At 39.3% G+C, this 23866-nt stretch overlaps 1 protein-coding gene across 6 annotated transcripts in view; it reads left to right on the top strand.

The window, feature by feature from the left end:
- LOC129772810 (regulator of G-protein signaling loco) overlaps window positions 1–23866 on the top strand; it is a 112234-nt gene that overhangs the window by 86614 nt on the left and 1754 nt on the right. For 3 of the 6 annotated variants that reach the window (XM_055776287.1, XM_055776288.1, XM_055776289.1), the window contains 4 exons: window positions 16673–17020; window positions 17083–17708; window positions 17778–18883; window positions 18942–19415. In XM_055776287.1, the coding sequence (XP_055632262.1) occupies window positions 16673–17020; window positions 17083–17708; window positions 17778–18883; window positions 18942–19415 (2554 nt within the window). Of the gene's footprint in view, window positions 1–7603; window positions 8346–16672; window positions 17021–17082; window positions 17709–17777; window positions 18884–18941; window positions 19416–19487; window positions 19587–23866 lie in introns of all 6 variants that reach the window. The other 3 variants (XR_008742641.1, XM_055776291.1, XM_055776292.1) reach the window with 3 other exon arrangements.

Genomic DNA, 23866 nt, shown 5'->3' with positions numbered 1-23866 from the left:
ACTAATTTCTCTCAAAGGAATGCTGCTGATTTGTCCGAGATTTTCAGCAAAAGTGTCCGAATTCGAATCATGATCAAAAAAAGGTTCCGGATTTTGAACTGCGATACAAGATTTTCAAAATTTGAGCAAACATAACATGATTTTGTGGATTTCTGTGATTGAAAACATACATGAATGCCTTCTAATTCTATTGGAATGGAAGCTTTTGAATTGGAATTTTCGATAGTTGATGTTATCCTCGTGAATACTTAGATGTCCGGATGCATTACAGTATATTTTTTCTACATGTTTGAATATCCGTTTGAATGGTCCTGGGCGGATGGTTAGTTACCTGTTTTTGGAACATCGGCTAACTTTGAAAAATCATAACTTAAAAAAGAAAAAGAAAAATCCTTAGCTTTCTAGAAAAAATATTTAAAAAATATAGCGCTCTTGGTCCCGAGACCATGGAAACTATAAAAAACAAATACAATCATTAATTACAAAAACAACAATTTCTAATTTTTTGCTTTTGTTGGAAAAATGCTTCAAAAAAATAATTTGATATGTCAATCATGCTAATCGTTAAACGTTAATCGTTAAAAAATTAAACAGTTCAAAAGTTATGAATTCTTGAAGAAAAAGCCATTTTTGGAAAAATGAAGAAAAAAAAACTCATTTTTCGGACCCTAAATTCGAAATGATCACCCTAACGTAAATCAAAAAAAGTGGGTTCAATATTTTGAGATAAGATACAAAACTACCATTTTCTACGAAATTTAGAGAACCACTTTATCGGTTTGGCATGGAATGGCTGGAAAGGCAGAAAGTGCCGGGATTTTTTTTTATTTAAACGTACCGTGCATGCGGGAACTGGTTTGTTTTTATTTCTCATGTTGGTACGACCTTCACACGCACATCTGTCAGGTTTTAGTGCCATCCGATCATTAGTGTCTGCCTGTGCGCCGCAAACGGCAGAAGATGTGGGCCGACAATTCTTGGATTTTGCATGATGATAACGCGCCATCGCATCTAGCCCGAATTGTACTGAATTATTTGACCAAACATCAAGTAAATACCATCGAGCAAGCACCGTATTCACCTGACATGGCCTCATGCGACTTTCTTTTGTTCCCCAAGTTGAAGCCGCCACTTCGTGGAAAGAGATTTCAGTCGATCGAGGAGATCGAAGAGAATGCGACGAGGAAAATACAGGCCATCTTTTCGTTGGCCTACCAGGAATGCATGGAAGATAGGGTCAAGCGTTGACACATGTGTGTTGCTTTCAGATGGATCATATCTTGAAGGAGATAAAATAAATTTACCTGAAATTTAACTCTATTTTGTTATGTAGATCGCTACGAAATGCTAATATAATAATTTCCGGTACTATCTGATCATAGGGTATATATTCTTTTATACTAAAATCTTTCTTCATATTTCGCGCAGTTTGAAAATTACATCCATTATGTTTGGCTTGTCATCGAAAAACTGGTCATGGTGCTTATGGTGCCCAAAGAGTCGAACCTCTGGCCCTTAAGGATGTTTTGCAGGGACTTGTACAAATGATAATCCGAAAATGCAGTATGGCGGTAAAAGTGACACATTCCAGCCAAACTCCAACAATTTTTGTTGAAGAGAATGAGGCCTATCATTGTCTTTGTGATTCACGACGCTTTTTCTTTTGGTTGATTCTAGACGTTCGCCCTGGCTAATTTTCATGACTTTTAATTCGTTGTTTGATTTTTTTCTTCAATTACTCCAGTTGCTAGCAGTACTTTTTTTTCCAAAAATATATATTTTTTATTAAGGCTCATATGGCGTCAGCCTAACGGGGCCGGGAGTTCAATATTTCGTCAATGTCTGCCTTACAACTATGTTAGTAATATGAAGCCGATTACTCGCGGTTGGCTCGAGGTTAGTATTACAAGCGTTTTCGTAATTGTGATGTTGCTGTCTCCAATGCTCTGTACGTGTGCCCGACACGGGATACTTCCTATTAGGATGCAGCTGACCAATAATCAGCAACGCCCCCCTAGTATGTACCCCATATCTAGCGTGGTGCGTTATCTTGACTCGAGGAATCCAGGATAGAATGGTCACTAGCCGGCACAAACATCAGCTCGTGTAGAGTTGTCATGAGCGGTACAACCTTTGGCTCTTGTTGAATGATCAGTGGACTGCACAACCTTTGGCCCGTGTATCTGTAAAGAGTGTGTGTATGTATTGCCGCGACTAAGTGAATGTTTATAGATCGGATAGGAGGGATATGAAACAGGGACACAACGAAGGAAGCATCATCAAACGTTGACATCGGCGTTTCTGAGGAACAGATATAGATGAAACAGAAGATCAGGATCACGGCTACCTAAGATATCCCGGACGGGGATATCCGATTGTCTGCCTTTTGCTCTCAGTGCTCTAGAGTGCTGAGAGCGGACAGCATGGAACCGGATATACGACCAGCCAATATGCTCGTTGTCTGTGGTAGCCATCGCCACAATCACAAAGATTGTTTGCTGCGAGCCCAATGCGATAGAGATGCGCGTTTAGGTTGTAGTGATTGGACATAGGGCGAGATATCACGCAAATGAAATCACGACCTACATTCAGTACTTGTTGGAATTTATTTATTGGTTGCTTGGAAGAAGCTCATAATGCAGAGTTTCTGTCCAAATTAATCAGAAACAGAGTGTGATTTTCTTCGAGATTTTCTCCGAGATTTTCTCCTTATTTTGGTTTGTCCAGTCGAAAATACGATCATGGTTTGTCCACTGTTTTGAATGCTCTAATTCATCACACCTTTGTCAAATCAGCTATTCGAATGTTTCAAAACATATAAATAAAATATTCTTTTCCATGATTTATACTAGTTTTATAGTATATTCTTACGGATTCACATGTTTTAAAGGATAATAAAATATACTTTCTATTGATGTCAATGTGTTGATGTGTTGAGGTGAACACTTTTAAAATGCCCGATAAAAGTCAATATTCTGAAGAAAGCCTAAATTACGAATGGATCAATATGATGACAGTAAACTCAAACAATAAAAATGCAACATCTATTCGAAAATTCGAATTTTTTCATTCAAAAATAGTGATTTCTAAAATCGGACAGACCATGATTATTTTTTGGACAAACTGTGATCAGAGGTGGTCAAACCATGGTCATAATTTCTCTTTGAGGAAAATCGTTAAAAACATAAAAATTTGAATAATTTCAACGCCTTATGGTAGTATTAGCAACTTGAGACTTGGGGCTTTTCAGCAAACCCAAACTCGTATCGATTATATGTGATTTTCATGAAGTAAAATCGATTTGCATTTACTAGTTGCGTAAAAACACTTTAAATTGGACAAACCAAGATCATTTACCGTACCGTCTTTGAGGGTAGCTAACAGTAGCGTATTTCGCTCAAAATTGTTGCAAACAATCCATGGTCACGATTCGCCTGAAAACTGTGTATTTTCATTGCATTTATGAAGCGAGTCGAAGAGGGAGATGGAATGACTGAAAAGTTTTTTCGGTCAAATTCTGAGGAACCCGTATTTCGTAGCGATTTACATAAATACAAATAACTAAGCTTCACCAGCTACTCATGAACGGTGGTTTCAGAAATCTAATGGGAACCTGGTAATTCACGGGTCGGTGCTGATGATTATTTTAATCAGCATCTCGATTTGGTTATTTGGTCTAATGAACTATCCAGACAACCCAATAGTTATATTGTATTTCTGGTAACATCAGGGCCAATTCAAAGTTGCGATTTTATGTGTAATTTTTTTTGCGAATCCTTCAATGTGAGCCTCAGTTTGCTTCTCGGATTTCGCTTGAATTTCCTATAAACAGCATTTTAAAGCAGAGTTTTCTTAGAATCTTCTTAGAAATCACTCATATCACGGCGATAGAATACTATCCCAAAAAGGTTAACCAGTCAATACAAAGCAATTTCATTACACCTTCATAGAAAATATCATAGAAAATATTTCTCTTCATTTCTGATATAACGGCGCACTTTCCTCATGTTGATCGCCATCAAATGTTACCGACCTTTGATCTTTGGTGAGTTTGTCCCAAAATCTGGTCATCTATGCATTGTCCTGAGTCGAGCTTCCTCTTTATATTGGGGACAATTGGGTGGATTTAGGTTAGCTCCGTTTCCCATTGTAGTGATACTTTTTACAACCCCCCGGCTGTAGTGGTAATACAGCTCTAATCAGCTTCAAAAACGTCACAGGTCTTTCCCAGGGCTCTTTTCTGATGCATTGTGCTTTATACAACTTTGAGTTGTTACGTTGGAATAACAGCAAACCAAAATCGCTTTCTACTTCTCCCGAAGCTCAATCCGTGAACTCTCGACGTATCGATTGTCTTGCATTGACTCTTTGTGGTCGTTTGTCTACTCTCAGCAACCATACCTTTTTTACCGTTCTGGTCGTTTGTCTGCTCTTAGCCACCACAGCAAGAAACCATGCTTATCTTATATTTTAATCAACCAAGTAAAGGGTGTGTCACATCAAATTGCATCACGGAAAAAACACTGTAGAAATTTAATTTTTAGGAATTATATCTTCAGCTTATAATCAGATAATCAGATAAGAGTGTATAGATCACGTTGGCCATGCTTCACTGTCAATTATTCGTAAATTTGGAAAAAATGTCGTCGAACGAAAAAGAGCGTCGTGAATTAATCCTGTGCACTCATTTCGAGAATCCGGAGTTGTCACATCGGGACATCGGTAAGATGCTGGGACTCGTCCAATCCACGGTCAGCAGAGTACTAAAACGATACTTCGAGAACCTAACCATCGACCGGAAGGTGAAGAACGGCAAAAATGGATGCTACGTCAGTGAAAAAGATCACAAGCGCGTAGTTAAGCAGTTTAGACGTGATCCGAGAAGTTCGGTCCGGGATGTCGCCAATAAGCTGAATTTGTCAAGTTCATTCGTCCAGCGGACCAAGCAGCGGGAGGGCCTGCGTACATACAAGGTTCAGAAGGCTTCTAACCGCGACGAAAGGCAAAACATGGTGGAGAAGACGCGAGCCCGGAAGCTGTACACCGAAATGCTGACGAAGCCGCATTGCCTGGTAATGGACGACGAAACCTACGTCAAAGCGGACTTTCGTCAGCTGCCGGGCCTGTTGTTCTTCTCCGCAGAGGACAAATTCAGCGTTCCGGAGGAGATTCGCAAGCAGAAACTATCCAAGTTTGCCAAAAAGTACATGGTGTGGCAAGCAATCTGCTCTTGCGGAAAGCGGAGCGCCCCCTTCGTGATGACCGGCACGGTAAACGGGCAGGATTACCTTAAGGAGTGCCTACCGAAGCGCTTACTACCACTATTGAAGCAGCATGAGGGCCCGACCATCTTCTGGCCGGATCTCGCTTCGTGCCACTATTCAAAGGACGTGTTGGAGTGGTACTTCGTGCCAAAGGAAATGAACCCGCCCAACGCGCCGGAGCTTCGCCCAATAGAGAAATATTGGGCGATTATGAAGCAGGCCTTCCGGAAGAACCCAAAAGTTGTCAAATCGGAGGCGGACTTCAAGAGAAAATGGATTTCTGTTCAAAAAAAACTACAACCTGACGTTGTACAGAACCTTATGGACGGGGTAAAGAGGAAGGTGCGAGCATACGGGCTTGGGCTCAAAGTATGAATAACAAGAAAATGCCAAAAGTTGTTTAATAGTTTTTATTTTACTGTCTAAAATTTTCAAAAGGATCGGTCTACTGGGCGAATTTCTACAGCGTTTTTTCCGTGATGCAATTTGATGTGACACACCCTTTATCAGTTTATACTTTTCCTAAACGAAGTTTGGTGTCTAGCGAACCTGTCCACGAATAAATGCGGTGTTCCTATGAGTAATAGATACCGGTACTCAGTATCAGACAAAGTAGTCACCCACATAAGCCAATGCACAGTGTTGAATGCATAGGAATGTGGCACAGAAATCATAACAGCAAAATTTAGTCATTGTAACACTTTGTTTGAACTATTGTTTGCATAAATGTCTCATCACTCTCATCATTGAATAATCACATAAGTGTCTCAAGCTATAACAAGCGATTGTTCATCTAAAGTGAAAAGTTCTGATCATTTCGGATACGCAGAAATCATTTTTGAGTAACTACTGGCTCAAATTATGTTGAAGTAGTTGTTTTTAAAGATCAGAATAATTGTTTGCATAAGTGTTGTATGCCATTGTTAACAGTAAAAAGTGTTGATCGTTTCGGATACACATTGCTAGCATTAATTACACATTTATTGCATTAATGGCAAAAGTGTCTCATATCCAAAGTATAATAAAAATATAATTATGAATTGATTATACTTCATATAATTTACTCTTAGAGACTGTTTCGAAGGATTTCACACGAAAACGAATTATAAAATATATTTATTATATGAAAACATAACGTTAAAATACATTGTTGTGTTAATACATATATATAGTTCACAAAAAAAATGTTTCTTTGTCGTAATCTTACATTGTCACAGCTTTTTCAGGGGAAAATAATTCCGACCAGTACGACACCCATGCCCAAATTTTATACGACCGCAAAGGGTTAAATAACAATATTCGCTGAACTCAAGAAGTTCACTTTGTGCTATCAAAATTCCATCATCCCTATAGGGAAGCACTCTATAAACCGGACTTGGGCTGTGATTTTGATGATTTTGAACTTGAATCGCAGTTTTTATACATATGTCAACTAACCGCAGTTTTCATACATATGTTTTGTGATCGCTAACAGAGTCCTAACGGTGAACTTCATTCATTCACCGTTAATTTCCCCAAACACCTGAGAGCATTGAAATGCTATAAAAATTACTGTTCAAGCGCTAACGTTTTATGTATTTTCGGACTTTTTCTCATCCGCCGCCTTATGTGGCTGGTGTGCAATTATGCTTCGCCAAAGCAACGGTGGTACCATCATCATTTTGGAGGTCGTTAAAACACAAAGCGACCGACTACTCTTGAGAGCCGTCGTGATATGGGGGTGTGACAGTTGAATTACGATAATAAATAATGTTGACAGACTCTGCTGGCGGAGGTGATCAGAAATGATCCATAAAATAATACAGCGAAGGTCTTTTCGCGTTTCCTCATAATCAATCAGGGCAAGTTGAGTTTATTAGTAACATAACGGTTCGTCAATTTGGCATGAAACGGGTTCATCCTTTGGAATTTAATTTATGTTCACATGCTTGAAACTCTTTTGAATTTCTTGTATATAAAATTGCGAATAGTATAAAGTCATCTCCAACTAATTTTCAAAGATAACAAAACAAGTTACACTCCTCATGACAAAAACAAGCAACTCAGCTTTCTGCTCCCACACTTCGGTTAATTTATGGAAATCTTTCTTATTTACGAAGCAACAAATGTGTTCCCCTTAACAAATTCCGTTTCGACTTCAGTAGTTTAATGAAAAGCAAAAAAGCAAACTAAAACAATGTAGCGTCGAGTTGAACGTGTAAGAATTTCGTTCAATTTCATTGTGGTGTTTATAGCGAGCGAACGCCGATGAATTGAATGTTGTGAATGAGAACAGTTAATGATTGCGCAAGCGAATAATGATCGATTAAAAATTTCCGGTTAATGTTGTATTCATTAAGGTATGCTTTTGCAATTAGGTTGTGATAAATTGAACTGCCAAAGTGTTCGAATTTGCTCAAAAGTCGAACCTTGATACCCAATCAATTAGTAACGTACAGAGCTCATAAAAATAGTGCGAAAACATAAGGAAAACATAAAGTGCAAACATTTGAACCCCGAAACCAGTTTCATCGGTTTATCGACCGCTCGAAAAAGAGGAATGCGATTAGCGAATAAGCGATCATACCTAAAAATATAACCCGAAGTGAGAGAACGGTGGAAAAGTGAATGCGAATGAATGAACGGCAGCCAGCAGCAAGTGATAACAACAGCAGCGATTCATCAACAATCTCCCCACTGTCATCTACTACTCCATTGTCTTCATCGTCATCATCGACGTCATCCACGGCATTATCGCCAGAGGGAGGAGCTGGGCTGCGGGGGCTTGGCAGTGCACTGCGGCAACTTCAGCAGCAACAGCGAAGACGCAACTTCTTGACCTCGCAGCCACCAAGCCCTGCTACAGCGACCGTGGTCAAGATGTTGGTAACAAGTGCTCACGAACACCATCTGAACTTCGCTATGGGCTTCATCAAGGAGGATGAAATCTACAATAACGCAACTTCCTCGTCCTCCTCCAGTGGTGGTAGCGGTGGCACGGCGTCTTCCTCGATCGTATCAGCCGCTACGGATACCTCTTCGGAGGATGGATCGCTCATGGTGTCTTTAGCACCGCAATTGCTCCAATGTCTGCCAGATGATGTAAGATATTGTCTCGTATCTCATGTTTTGTAGGGGATTGCACGAAGGGAAATTGCAGATCAATTGAGTGGATTGCGCTCGTGTGAATGGCGCCGATTTTCGTGGCGCTTCATTAAAATTAGTAACGCTTCTGGTGGAAAGTGAATGTCGTTTCTTACAGGAAGTGCTGTTTTGTTGTTTTGAGTTGATCAAACGTTTAATTTCGAAGCGGATACTTCGATAATTAATTGTTATTTTAATCATGGTCTCAACACTTTGAAAACCCCAAAAGACTCCTTCTATTTTGAAACGAATCGTACTTTGAAATATTGTTACAAATTGATGAAAAAACGAAAAGCGAAAATGCACTTTTAACCTTCCTATACTCGTTCACCGGGTCTCACATAGGATCTATGGTGAAAAACGTATTTTTTCGTTTATTTCACGCCATTCTCAAAAAATTAAGATTTTTATCAGAAGAAAATTTCATCAAAAATTTAAGTAACAAAAAATCTTGAAATTCTGAAATTTTGTTTTTGAGATTTAAGGTGGGAACAGAATGCCGCGCTATGCGTCGCGTTGCGACAATTGTGCTTTGACACTTCATTTTAAATATGAGTGTTTCCATTTAGTCGAACACAATAATGCGTTGCGTCATTAGCATCGTTGTACTAACCGCTAACATTTGTTCTAAACTGCTTGCGCCGAATTCGCGATGACAGTGGCATGGTGTCGACGTCTGGTGGCAACTTCAAATTAGGGGCATAATTTGGGTCCCGAATTCGTTAGTGTAATCTCTATCAGATTAGAAGACACGAAGCCGGTTTTTAAATTCTAAAATTTGAATGAAAATTTTCACATCATGTTATTTGATTACTTGAAACACGTGTTTCTGACATTCATTCAACCATATGGTTAAACAATTCCAACATTGTGTCTGAATTTTTTCATCATAATATAGAGTTGTCTTCACAAATAATTTTCGTATGAGACTTTTTCAGCACCTGCTAACAAAAATGTTTTTCATTTAAATAGAATACCAGTTTGATATGGAAAAGCTAATTTAATTCATAATTTAATTTTGAAAACATGTTCATTCCGACTGCAAATCAGCTATTCTTTCACGCTCACCTAAACTAGTAAACGAAGCTCACTATGTCGGATATGTCAATGTGTTGTTTTTAAAAACATTCAACTGATCCGTGGACACAACAAGATTTTCATACGACTTTTATTTTGTTTTTGTTTACATGACAAGTGGTGACGCGAATACTAGATTGTGACTGCAAATCAACAGACTGCGTCGGGCGAATGTTTTAGTACAAAACGCAAGCAATGGCAGCTGATGAGAAGCAACGCACAACGCGACATTCTGTTTCCACCTTTAGAGATTCAGTACTACTCTAATTCGCATTTAAATGTATTCCTACGCCTTTTCTAGATATGTGTGATATTTTTTCCGAATTTTAGAAGTGTTGCCAAGTACATTTTTTTATATTTCCAAATTTTTAGTGTTTTAGAATTTGTAAACACAGTACTGGTCTAATTTATATTTAAATTTGTTCGCATGTGTTTCTTGATATGTGTGATTTGTTTTCACTAAATTTAAAGCATTGCGCGGTACGAAAATACTTGATTAATTTTTAATAATTATTTTTATTTCTATTTTTCATTTTCAATTTTTTCCTAAAATTTACGATTTTATTGTGTTTATGTATTTGTAGAAAGTGCCCCAAACCTCATCACCAGCGTTATGAAAAATATTGTTCAATAGCTCTTTATGCGGGCTGAATGGAAAGCGCAGCAAGAAAAAATCGGGGCTTAACGTGTTAATGTGACTTTCAACACTTTTGGCTGGTTCGTAACTTTACATCCATTTTTGGGAGAATGTCGGGAGTGAAAATTGACCAGTGTTGCCACTTTTTTATCTGTACCAGAGGGGTTAAAAATATTTCTGTACTCTTTCTTTCAAAAATCTGTACCAAAAATCTTCGTTGTAGAGAAAAATATATTTTATTAGGATTAAAAAAAACGTATTGACTACAAATACTACATTTACATTTGCAAGCCACTCGTGTGTTTGATGATGCTAATACATAGTTTTTCTGAAACCAGGCGATACTGCGACGTAAAAGTCGTCATATACCTTAATGTTGCTTTGTTCAAATGTAAGAAATTTCACACACGGCAAAAATCTGTACCAATCTGTACTTTTTGACGAAAATCTGTACCCTGTACCGTACAGAATCTGTACCAAAAATAATGAAAAAAAACTATACCTTTCCAGATAGATCTGTACGTGTGGCAACACTTCTCGTGAACTTTTGAGTGAGAGGTATGAATGTTACCGCTACGCCAGATCGCATCCCGCGAAAACGAGTTCCATAATAAATCTATAGGCTTTCCCGAAATTTGTCTGTGACTCTGTATTGATCTGTATTGATAAAACTTAGTTTTCATACTATCTTTTTTCGTGTTTGAACATCATTTTGAGGCATTTATTGCGTTATTCGCGGTGACCTTGCCAGAATGATCCGCCACATCACGGTGGAATATAACGCCACTTCACGGTGAAAACGAAATGAAGCGTTTATAACATTGCATACAATTCATTTCGTTTTCACCGCGAAGTGGCATTCGTGATCAGGCCCAATGTGTTGGAATAAGGGTGATTGAGATGATTAAGTGAGTTAGTAAGCCATATTACTATATACTACAATTCCTCAGAAATTTATTATTTAGGAGATACCAAGGTGATATTGTCACGGATCAGATCAGATGTCGATATTTAAAGTCTTATGAATTTTAATCCACGAACAAATCCAAAACACAATAAAATAATCGATATCAATAAAACTTTAAAAAATTGCGGACTATTTTTTTAATCGCTTATTTTTACAGGCTCAGTTACATAAGTTTGAAGGAGCCAAACTCCTAACTGTATTGTTACAAGTATATATAAACAGTTTTGTTAATTCTTATGTTAATGATGTAGAAAACCGATTACTCGTGATCTACTCGAGATTAGAAGGGTGACATATTTTCTTCAGGAAAAGTAAGGGATATAAGGATATGTTGACACACTCGACTCAACTCAATCACACTCAATTCTTAAACCTATCTTATATCTAATATGTATTTACATTTCACCTTAAACTATTGTTAGTAAGAAGGGATTGATTTTTCGCGAAGGAAAAGGAAAAGGAGAAGATGAGGATATAAGGAAAATCACACTCGAAGATCGATACCTTTTAGGAAGACATATATTTGGGACATGTAATCAAGGTCTAACCTAGACAACACATCTCTCACCGGCACATTGGGCTGCCTTCCTCTGGCCCGAGAAGAGTTTTCTAAATTTGATCTGACAACAAGATACACCTCGCACGACCAAACAACGTGTTCAACGTCGTGGTAATCTTGGCCACAAGCACAGATATTGCTATCGGCAAGATTAAAACGAAAGAGTAGCGCGTCTAACGAACAGTGATTGGACATGAGTCGGGATAGTTGCGGACTATTTTTTTTTATTAATCCGTTTATTTTTACAGGCTCAGTTACATAAGTTTAAAGGGGCCAAACTCTTAACTATAATTCTACTAGCATATATTAACATGTTTCCTTAATTCTATGGTTAATAAAATAGGAAACCGATTACTCGCGGTCGACTCGAGTTTAGAAGGGTGACACATTTTCTTTAGGAAAAGGATGGGATGTAAGGAGATGTGTGTTCACACTCACATTCACATTCTCATTCACACTGACACTTCACACTCAATTCTTAAAACTATCCTTACATCTATTACATTACATCTGTATTTACAATTTAACTTATTCTAATGTTAATAGGAAGGGAACCGATAGCTCGTGAAGGACGAAAAGGAGGGGAAAAAGATGTATGAACAATCACACTCGAAGATCGATAGCTTTAAGGAAAACATATATTTGGGACATGTAATCAAGGTCTAACCGAGCCAACACATCTCTCACCGGCACATTGGGCTGCTATCCTCGAGCCCGAAGGGAATTTTCTAAATTCGATCTGGCGACAAGATATAGCTCGCACGACCAAACAACGTGTTCGATGTAGTGGTAACCATGGCCACAAACGCAGAGATTGCTGTCGGCAAGATTAAAACGAAAAAGTAGCGCGTCTAACGAACAGTGATTGGACATGAGTCGGGAGAAGGTGCGAATAAAGTCCCGACTCAAGTCCAGACTTTTGAACCACGGTTTGAGGCTAACCTTAGAGATAATTGAGTGAAGCCACCGGCCCAATTCATCTTCGTTCCACTTACGTTGCCAGTTAGCGATGGTATTTTTACGAACTAAAGATTAAAATTCATTGAAGGCGATTTGACGCTGATAAAGTTCGCCTTCAATCGCACTCACCTTTGCTAATGAGTCAGCCCTCTCATTACCCGGAATTGAGCAATGTGAAGGGACCCAGACAAAGGTGATGACATAACAGCGTCTGGATACACTCAAATTTTCTCGTATTCTCTCAAGGAAGTACGGCGAGTGCTTTTCCGGCCTCACTGAACGGATAGCTTCGACAGAGCTTAGACTATCCGTTACAATGTAATAGTGTTCAACAGGTCGTGAGGCGACGCTGTCCAGCGCCCAATGAATTGCTGCCAATTCAGCAATATACACTGAGCAAGGATTCTGAAGACTGTGAGAGGTGCTAAAAAATTCGTTGAACACTCCAAATCCTGTGGACTCATTCATAGAGGACCCATCAGTAAAGTACATATTATCACAATTGACACGCCCATACTTTGCACCGAAGATCGTTGGAACGATCCCCGTTCGAAGATAATCTGGAATTTCATGGATTTTCTCCTTCATGAACAGATCAAAATGTACAGAGGAATTGATGTAGTCAGGAAAACAAACACGACTGGAAATATACGAAGAAGAAACAACCTGCATGGAGATCAATTCATGATATGTACTCTTGAATTCCGGAGCGAAAATTTAGCTCGAAAATTCAAAATTTCCGATCACCACTGGATTCATAACCTTACACCGGATGAGGAACCGAAGATATAGTAAATTCAAGCGATCTTTTAGTGGGAGTACGCCTGCCAACCTCGAGACTCATGGTATGCGTTGAGGGCATACATCTCAACGCAATACGGAGACAAAGATACTGAGTTCGCTCGAGTTTAATGAGGTGTGTTTTGGCAGCTGATTGAAAACAGAAACTGCCATACTCCATCACTGAGAGAATAGTTGTTCGATACAGCATTATAAGATCTTCGAGATGGGCTCCCCACCAGGTGCCGGTAATTGTTCGGAGAAAGTTTACTCTTTGTTGACATTTTTTACTCGGATACCTTATATGGCCCCCCCCAGTACATGTGGAGTCGAACCACACACCAAGATACTTGAATGACATAAAGGGTGTGTCACATCAAATTGCATCACGGAAAAAACGCTGTAGAAATTCGCCCAGTAGACCGATCCTTTTGAAGATTTTAGACAGTAAAATAAAAACTATTAAACAACTTTTGGCATTTTCCATTTTTCATACTTCGAGCATACCACGGTAGCATACTTTGTGCTCCCGTGGCCGAGTGGTTAGCGTCATAACTAACATGCCGGGTGTTCGGGTTCGATTCCCGTTCTGGTTGGGGGAATTTTTCGTCAAAGAAATTTCCTCCGACTTGCACTGTGATCACGCGTATTCTAGAGCTTGCCACTCAGAATGCATTGCAAGGCGTGTCATTTGGCATAGAAATCTCAACTAAGTACTAATAAAAATGACGCAAGTTGAGACGGCGAAGTTCCTCTAGGAACGTTAGTGCCATTAAAGAAGAAGAAGAAGAAGAAGAAGAAGATACTTCGAGCCCAAGCCCGTATGCTCGTACCTTCCTCTTTACCCCGTCCATAAGGATAAGGTTCGGCATTGTTATTCACTTTGTGAAATTTTAAGATACATTCCCGTCGATCACTTAATCAGAATTGCTGGTAATCTTTTTTTTCAAATTATGGCGTGAGATTCCAATAATGAGGGAAGTAATTCAAAGTCGCTTCATTAACGAATTACACGTGAAAACGTTGAATTTCTAATATTCACAGTTCACAGCTTCGAAAACGAGAACCGAGAGAATTACTATAACATTTTATAGCAAGCTTGAAATATTTCCTGTAACATTTCACAATGGCCAGCCTCCAATGTACAACGTCAGGTTGTAGTTTTTTTTGAACAGAAATCCATTTTCTCTTGAAGTCCGCCTCCGATTTGACAACTTTTGGGTTCTTCCGGAGGGCCTGCTTCATAATCGCCCAATATTTCTCTATTGGGCAAAGCTCCCCGTTGGCTTCGTACCACTCCAACACGTCCTTTGAATAGTGGCACGAAGCGAGATCCGGCCAGAAGATGGTCGGGCCCTCGTGCTGCTTCAATAGTGGTAGTAAGCGCTTCTGTAAATTGCTTAACTACGCGCTTGTGATCTTTTTCACTGACGGAGCATCCATTTTTGCCGTTCTTCACCTTCCGGTCGATGGTTAGGTTCTCGAAGTATCGTTTTAGTACTCTGCTGACCGTGGATTGGACGATTTCCCGATGTGACAACTCCGGATTCTCGAAATGAGTGCACAGGATTAATTCACGACTCTCTTTTTCGCTCGACGACATTTTTCCAAATTTACGAAAAATTGACAGTGAAGCATGGCCAACGTGATCTATACACTCTTATCTGATTTTAAAGCGAAAGCTGAAGATATAATTCCTAAAAATTAAATTTCTACAGCGTTTTTTCTGTGATGCAATTTGATGTGACACACCGCATGAGTGATCGGTTTACCCAAAAGTTGAAGCTTTGATTTCGCTGGTCTATGATTCCTAGAAAAGGCGACCATCTCTGTTTTCTCCGTGGAGAACTCAATTCCTAGACCAATGGCCCAGGTTGATAAATTGTTCAAAGTATCTTGTAAGGGTCCTTGCAGGTCGGATTCGTTTGATCCTATGACAGACACCACTCCATCATCTGCTAGTTGTCTTAGGCTGCAACTTTGTGTAAGACAATTGTCGATGTCGCTTACATAGAAGTTGTACAAAAGGGGGCTTAAACATGAGCCCTGGGGGATGCCTGTTGCGGACTATGAAAAATATGAAAAAATAGAACGAAACATTGTGAAGAAAATAACAAATATCAAAACTTTTAAAAAATCTTAAATATTCTATTTCAAATGAATTCCGAAAAACAAAACATTTCAAAAACACGTGAACTTAAATGAAAATTATGTATCAACGGATCTAAAAATTCAAATTTTAAATTTCTCTCATAGTGAATTATGTAGGGATTCAGAATAATTACCTAATTTTCGTATTTGGTACTTGAATTTATTTAGGAATAAAAATGGCATATTACGTAACGATCATGGCTACCACCCTCTTTTACGAACTTTTTACGAATATACGAACACAATAAAATCATAGATTTTAGAAAAATAAGAAAAAAACTTTTGGAAAATAAAAAATGGAAATGAAAAAAAAATTGAAAATTATATTTAATTATTCCGCGCAATGTTTGAAATTTTCTGAGAAAAATCACACATGTAGAAGACATACATATACGAACACATTTAACTATAAATTAGGCCAGTACTGGTTCTAAAAATTCTGAAAAAAAAACAAAATTTGGAAAAATATTTTTTTTTACTGCACAACACTTCTAAAATTCTAGAAAAACGTACAAATACATTTTTGATGAACGATTTTTTGATAATTTTTGCTCTTTCAGTATTCAATTCAAATTTTTATCTCAAAACTGTTGAAAATGGCGTGAAATAAACGAAAAAGTACGTTTCCCACCTAGACCCTATGGTGACAACAGAGGGGTTCAAACAAAAAATGGTCAAAATTTCTTGTTTGGTACCCTTTACAATATTTTTCATGGAGCTGGTGATTTGTTTTGGAGCGCTTTTTTCGTTCTTACCCAGCCAGGCCTTTTTATAAGTTTTATAGACAATTGTTATTCACTTTGTGAAATTCTAAGATACATTCCCGTCGATCACTTAATCAGAATTGCTGGTAATCTTTTTTTTCAAATTATGGCGTGAGATTCCAATAATGAGGGAAGTAATTCAAAGTCGCTTCATTAATGAATTACACGTGAAAACGTTGAATTTCTAATATTCACAGTTCACAGCTTCGAAAACGAGAACCGAGAGAATTACTATAACATTTTATAGCAAGCTTGAAATATTTCCTGTAATATTTCACAATGGCCAGCCTCCAATCTCCCTGAATTATTACCTGAATTGTTCACTCAACGCACATGTACGATTAATAATCGTACCAAATTCAAGACTAACATCTAATTTTATTTTTCCAGAGCAAACCCATCAACCAGAACGCGTCGCCATTTCGGCGATGGGGCCAATCTTCGCTGCGATCACGATCGGGTGAACAACGTACGCCGGGTTCCTCTCACAGGAGGCCATCATCCTTGGCGGCATCCGAAAGTGATGTGTACACAAAATCCATCGACGATGATTACAGCTCGACGAAAAGTGGATACAACCCATATAACACTGAAGCTGTTGGCGCGGTAGCGGCAAATGCACCACAAACTTGCGCTACCAGCAGCTCTGCGAGTGGCGTCGCTCAACCGGGGGTGGTATCGTGGGGCACATCGTTTGAAAAACTACTGGAAGACACTGCTGGGTTGCATACGTTTTCGGTTCGTTTGCCGAGGAGATTATATTCATTTTTCAGTTCTGATTGATTCTTCCTTTTTTGCAGGAATTTCTCAAGAAAGAATTCTCTGCTGAAAACATTTACTTCTGGACGGCTTGCGAGCGATATCGGCAACTAGCCGATCGGGAAGAACGAGCCAAAGAAGCACAGACTATTTTCGCCAAACATTTAGATTCCGGCTGTAGCGAACCAGTGAACGTGGATTCAATCGCACGTAATATCGCCCAGGAGAATCTGCCACAGGCAGAGCAAACTTTATTCGCTGCAGCACAGAAACAAATTTTCAACCTGATGAAGTTTGACAGTTATCAGCGCTTCATCAAGTCCGATATGTACAGAACGTGTTTGGATGCGGAAACAAAAGCTCTACCGTTGCCATATCCGGGAGAGCAGTTGGATCCGATGTTGCGAACCAACTATGCGATACAACCTCCAACGAAACTGAAGAAATCGTTGAGTAATGCTGAAGACAGGAGGAGAAAATCGTTGCTGCCGTGGCATCGCAAGACCCGCTGTAAATCCAAGGATCGCGCGGACGCGGAAAGCAAGAAAGAGAGTGGTAAATCATCGCTTTCCAACGGGGCTGGTACCGGGAGTAGTAGCAACACCCTGAAGGTACTTTCGACAAATTCTACTAGTGATATTCATAGCTCCAGAAGTTCCTTAGCCAGGTGAAAAACAATTTTGTTTGATTTAGACCTTATTGTTTATTAATTACTTTCATTAATTTAAACTTCCAGCTTTGATGCTGCAATCGGAGGAAAAGCGTATGATCAGGACGACACTCGAAATACTCTGTGCCGTGTGATATTATCGAACGGGGCCACCACGGTGGTCCAAACACGTGCCAACGAAACCATCAAGGAGCTGGTTGAACGGTTACTGGAAAAACGAGGGATTGTATACAACGCGTACGAAGCGTTTCTCGCCGGTAATCACAAACCGCTGGATCTGGATGGACCATCCTCTAGTCTAACCGGAAGGGAGGTAAATATCGACCAACGGGTGGTATTCAAGCTGAGTTTACCGAACAGAAAAATGATTTCGGTGAAAAGTAAAGCAACCAAACCCCTAGGGGATGTTTTGAGGCCAATTCTGCTCAAATACAATTACGAATTGGATCAAATGAATGTGTATTCAAAAGATGTTTACCTGGATATGACATATCCGGTAACATGCGTAGATGGTCTGTGGTTGCAGGTTCGCAACGGCAATGAAAATGATTTCCACCAGGATCTGGCCCGTACAATTGCTTCCCGATCAGAGAGGGCATACGCTAATCAGCCACCATCACTACCTATAATCGCAACCTCCCAACATCAGCAAATCATCAACCACTTCCAGCAACAGCTTCACTATCAGCAGTCCCAAACCCAACCCAATAGTCTTATGTTGTCGTCAACCAACGGAAATGTACCGTTAAACAGTAAAAATATAGCAAAAATGCAACCGATACCGTACGGAGGTCATCCCCATAACAATCACAACAACAATAATCACCTAAAAAGCAAGGAGGAGTCAAAAGACGAAGCCAAGCAGGAACTGAATATGTTGGATGAGATCACTAATAAAGTATTCAACGAACTGATGAACGGGAAAATTGTCAACGGCAAAGTACCGGAGGATTGCACCTCGGATAGTTCTTCCACGCGTAGGGACCGCTTCCGGAGACGAGGATCAAATGCACCCTCGGAAAGTGGACGTGGAGCGAAAAGCAAGAAGTGCTCTACCGCAGGCTCGGAAGATGGAAGCGAAAGTGTGAATAATGTTGGTATGAAAAAGCCGATCATCGCGAAACTCAAGGCAGGAGTTAAGCTGCAAATTCCGACGAGATCGCAGAATGATGGTAGGTTTGAGCTTCGTAGAATATAGGTATCGAATGTAGATTTTATTCGTTTTTCCAGAACTTCTGGAAGGGCTGAAACGTGCGCAACGTTCTCGTCTCGAGGATCAGCGCGGGACCGAGATTAATTTTGAACTGCCGGATTTTCTAAAAGATAAGGAAAATTTTACCAGTGCCAGCAATGGTAACTCTGCTACGGGATCTTCCTCGACTGGCGGGGCGATGCAACCGTCAAAGCTTAATCGAAAACCCTGCAAACGGCCAGATTATATAACCAGCTCTTCCGTTGACTTTCCCCTTGAAGTGGCTACAAACGGTGGATCTCTTCAGCAGATCAACAAACCTCAGCCGGCTCCGCGTTTGTCCATTGCGGCTTCAAGAGGGGTCACCGCTGGCGACAGAGACAGTGTGGCTTCTCCCGGAGGACTCGTTCATTCAGTGTCGTCCGAGAATAATCTGAATAATCTTTCGATGAGATGCAATACGTCATTGGACGAAAATGTCAATGGATCCCAATCGGAGAATAGTTACGCAGGTTTGTATAAATTCTCTGACTTCCTCAATCGTTATCTCATGCTTCTGTGCTTCGATTCTCGATATCACATAGGTAGTTTTTCGAGCGTTATTGAAATGGCAATGACTGTCAAGTGAAGGAAATAGGAGACTGTCTGCTTATCAACGGAAAATAACTATATTTGAAGCAATGGTATTTATCTAAAATGTGTCCTGTGGATTTTATGTGTTGCACTACTGTCAGTAGCACCGTTTTGGTTTTGGACCCTAGAACTCAGTTGTGTAGTAATGTTTTGTATTTATCAGTCCATAGTAGTGTGGTGTAATTGCTGAAAATTTTATTCTATTTGTTGCAGTGTTCTGTTGTAATAGTTTTTTTTGGTTCGTTCAAATATCGATTTTGAAATCGACCGAAACAACTGAGATTTATTAACATAGTTGTATTATTCCGACTTCTGCAGCAATGAGATTCCATGGCTAAGAAATAACTTGCATGCAAGTCGTTTTATGCTCATAAATTATTTAAATCGTAATAAATAAGAAATTTTTCATGAACGCATAGTTTTTACTCCTTTGTTACTATGATTATTCAGAGATAAATCTTCTATCTATATTCTACCAGAATTTTACCCTCCTGCATTGGATCAGAGAAAAGATATAGACTAAAACATAAACAGGTAAAATGTACCAATTTCATAAAATCAAAAAAAAAATTCGAGATACCCAAAACACCCTTTCAAAATACTTATCTTAAAGACGATTGTTTCATCTACAATCAGCCATAATTTCATCATTGAGAAAAGGGTCTGAGAACCGTTATAAGCCATAACGTGTGCAAGTTGTATCTGGAAATTAAATTAATTTGAGAAAATAAAAAAAAGTTGTTCGATCACCCCAGAAATCATTTTTGAAATCTCAATATTCATTTGATAGAGCATATTTTTATCTACTTTCAGCCAAATATTCATTGGTTGGGAAAGGGTCTTCTATCTATCTTTGCCTTGCGTACTTAAGTTGAAGCAAAATGATCCATTTTTTTTAATTAATAATGATCCACAATCGCATCTAAATCAAGGTCTGCTAGCGATTCTTTCTCGATCGAAATAATTTCCAAACCATTGAGTCGGTCGTGGTTCATTTTAGAACGCTGATAATTTCCAATTAATTTGAGCTTGCTAAAAACGCTTTCGCACGATGTACATTACTGGAAGCGTCAGGAAAATTTGTAGTGCCGTCTCGATGGATGATTATTAGGGTGGCGCGTGTATTCGTGTGTGTGTTTGTACATGTGTGATTGTGTGTGCGCATGTGTTCGTACTAGAGATGGGCAAAACGGTTCATTTCAGTGAGCGGCTCAGAGCCGTGCGCTCAATGAAAAGAGTCGGTTCATTTGAGCGGCTCGACGGCTCTTTTCAAGAACTGGTTTATTCGGATATGTATAGAATGGAAGACGTTAAAAAATAAGGTTTAACACAATAATCAGCGCAGAAAATAGTAAAAATATTACTCTACTGAGGGTTTTCTCTGATATATTTCCATCACAATAATCTTCTTTACTTTTTTTTTAAATTATCTATTTAATGTTATCTGATGAAAGTCTACTACATCTTTCACTGCAAACTTATCCTGCTTTCTGAAAAACTCGCTCACATGGTACTGAAGTCGCCAAAATACGTGATATTTTCAAAAAAAAAAATGGTTGAGCCACGGAAAGATAGATTTCCTTTCATTCAACCAAAGCAAAGAGTCGCTTATTCGCAGCAAATGTGGTTCCAGCATGTTCTACTAGTTCAATCCCTTTCATTAGATACCCATATTGATAGGGTTTTGAAAAAAATACATATTTCGCCATTTTGGGGTGGCGGCCATTTTGGATTTGCATTTTTCATAAACAACTGTGTTCTTCTAGTCAAGCCCTTTCATTTGATACCCATAGTGATGGGGTTGTGACGAAATTTGTTGTCGGCCATTTTGTAACGGCCGCCATCTTGGATGTCCATTTTACATAAATAACTGTATCCTACTAGTCAAGTCCTTTCATTAGATACCCATATTGATGGGGTTTTAAAAAAAATACATATTTCGCCATTTTAAGGTGGTGGCCATTTTGGATTTGCATTTTTCATAAATAACCGCCAAAATTTACAAACATACAAACAGCTAAATAAAACTTAAAAATCAGCATGGGAAACATATTTCTTTAGCACCGCCGCAGGCCACGGTTTGCAGAACGGGCGTACAATCCACGGTTCTTTACCAATAAGCCGGCTCTTAAAAGTAACACGGTTCTTTCATGAACCGCAGTTCTTTTTTGAACCGTGGTTCTGAAATGAACGGCTCTTGAATGAACCGCGGTTCAAAAAAGAGCCATGGCTCATAAAAGAACCGTGGGTCTTTTTGAACCGTGGTTCATTTATGAGCCGTTCATTGAAGAGCCGTTCATTTGCGAGCCGCGGCTCATTTTTAAAGAACCGTGGATCGTACGCTCTTTCTGACGAACCGGCTCGAATGAGCGGCTCGTGAGCGCTCGCCCATCTCTAGTTCGTGCGTGTATTCGCACATGTGTGTTTGTGCTTGTTTGTGTGGGTGTACAAACGCACACGAACACACATCTATCGCGTAAAAAAGAATCCAGTGTATTAATCTCACAAAAACCTCCTGACAAATTTTATAGACATTGGATCTCTTTTAAGTTTGTCAAATTATTGGTCGTAAATTTAGGAGAAGCAGTTTTGTAAATTTGGTCATTACAAAACATGTGGTCACTACGCTGACAGTGAGAATTGTGACGAAATTGGATGGTGAAACCAGGTCCTGCCGAAGCGTTTTTTCTAGAACTGGGACTACAACCAAGACTTCGACTAAACGCCAGACGTACGGCACGGTTGGATTTTATGGGATTATTCTCAGCGGATTTCTGGATGAATATCAGTTGTCGAATCTATATAAATCAAAATGATTTGGTGTCCGTCCCTCACGATTTAACTAGAGAACGGATCAACAAAATTGAATAATTAAAATTTTGAAATAAAAAAGGTTGTGAGAATCAATGGGAAAATATTGAATCCAATTGCGTTCGGCGTTCTCTATTTTTATCACGAATATAGATCGCGTTCAGAAACCAACATGTAACATGTACCCGGCTCTGTTACGACTCATGAGCTTAAATAAATAAACAAATGGGATGAAAAAAAACTAGAAGTGGGTTATGTCTTTGATATAGCCGCAAGGTGGACATAGGACTAGTAGAGGTAGAAACGAACGAAAGCAAAGGAAGCGTCATGTTTTATGTTATATACACGATGCCGAAATTTTTGTCCTCATTTTGCCGATGGACTTTTCCCGCCGTTGCCACCGCTACGCTCCTGGCACTCCTGCCTCTTCTGCCGCTTCTGTCGTTACATGCTTGAACGATGATCTTGAAATCTTTCATTTTTTTGTACATGTTTAGTGCCTAGATTTTCAGTTTTACCTCCTATATCTTCCAGTTAGACTATTTGAAAAACGATTCGAAAACCTTTTGAATATATGAACGTACTTTGGGCGTATTAATACAGTCCCAGCTGACTTGGCACTTAAACTAAAAGCATCAAATTTGCTCACAACGATTAGAGAATGAACCACTACACCATTTATGATATGGATTGCTATTGGGTGATAAGTTTGCGGAGGTTTTTACCATCACAATAATGATCTGCTGTCTCACATGGAAACGATAACATTGAGAGGGGCTTTTCTATTGATGCCTATTTATGAAAATATGCATGAGGAATCGATTATAGCTAAGCGACAAATTTATGATGCTATGTTTCACATTGGAGCGATAGCATCAATACACATTTCGAACAATATAATTCAACGAGATATGGAAATACTATGGTTAGGGTCATTTCTCATGATTTGGCTTGGAGAATTTGGCTCAAATCAATTGGATTATGACGGCAGTGGGGTATATCGACATTTTTTGCGAAATCTTGGAATAGTCGATACTGAAAATGGGGCTGGAAGATAGCTACACCTTGCAGCAGGCATGACCGGAATAAATCGCTCCAGAAACAACTGCAATAGAAAAAACCGCTCAGCAAAAGTGTAATGTCATAAGTAGGCTAGAAATATTGTGACGCAGGAAAAACATCATGGGTATTAATGACTCACAGAAAAAAACGTAATTTCTGCAATTTTTTTTCGTTTTCGTTTTTCAAAATTTATTCTGGGGTCAATGTAACGGGGGCGAAGTTCCCATTTAACGAAGATGAGGAATGGAGGCGGCCCAAGCCGTCAAGATGACGTGAACCGAGTCGACCAATAACCCGCCATCGGAAGCGGCGGTCTCTCGCTCACAAACCTGTGTTTCACTAATTTTCCCGATAGTTTGAAACATAGGAAACGATCCTTTAGCAAGGTCCGACTGAGCTTCAGCGAGCGTCGGACGGCATACGTTTTCCCGGTGAATTTTTGTTTAGAAATATATCA

This window comes from Toxorhynchites rutilus, chromosome 3 (genome assembly GCF_029784135.1).
Source record: "Toxorhynchites rutilus septentrionalis strain SRP chromosome 3, ASM2978413v1, whole genome shotgun sequence".
NCBI classification, from domain to species: Eukaryota; Metazoa; Arthropoda; class Insecta; order Diptera; family Culicidae; genus Toxorhynchites; species Toxorhynchites rutilus.
This window is presented reverse-complemented; position numbering and strand designations above follow the sequence as displayed.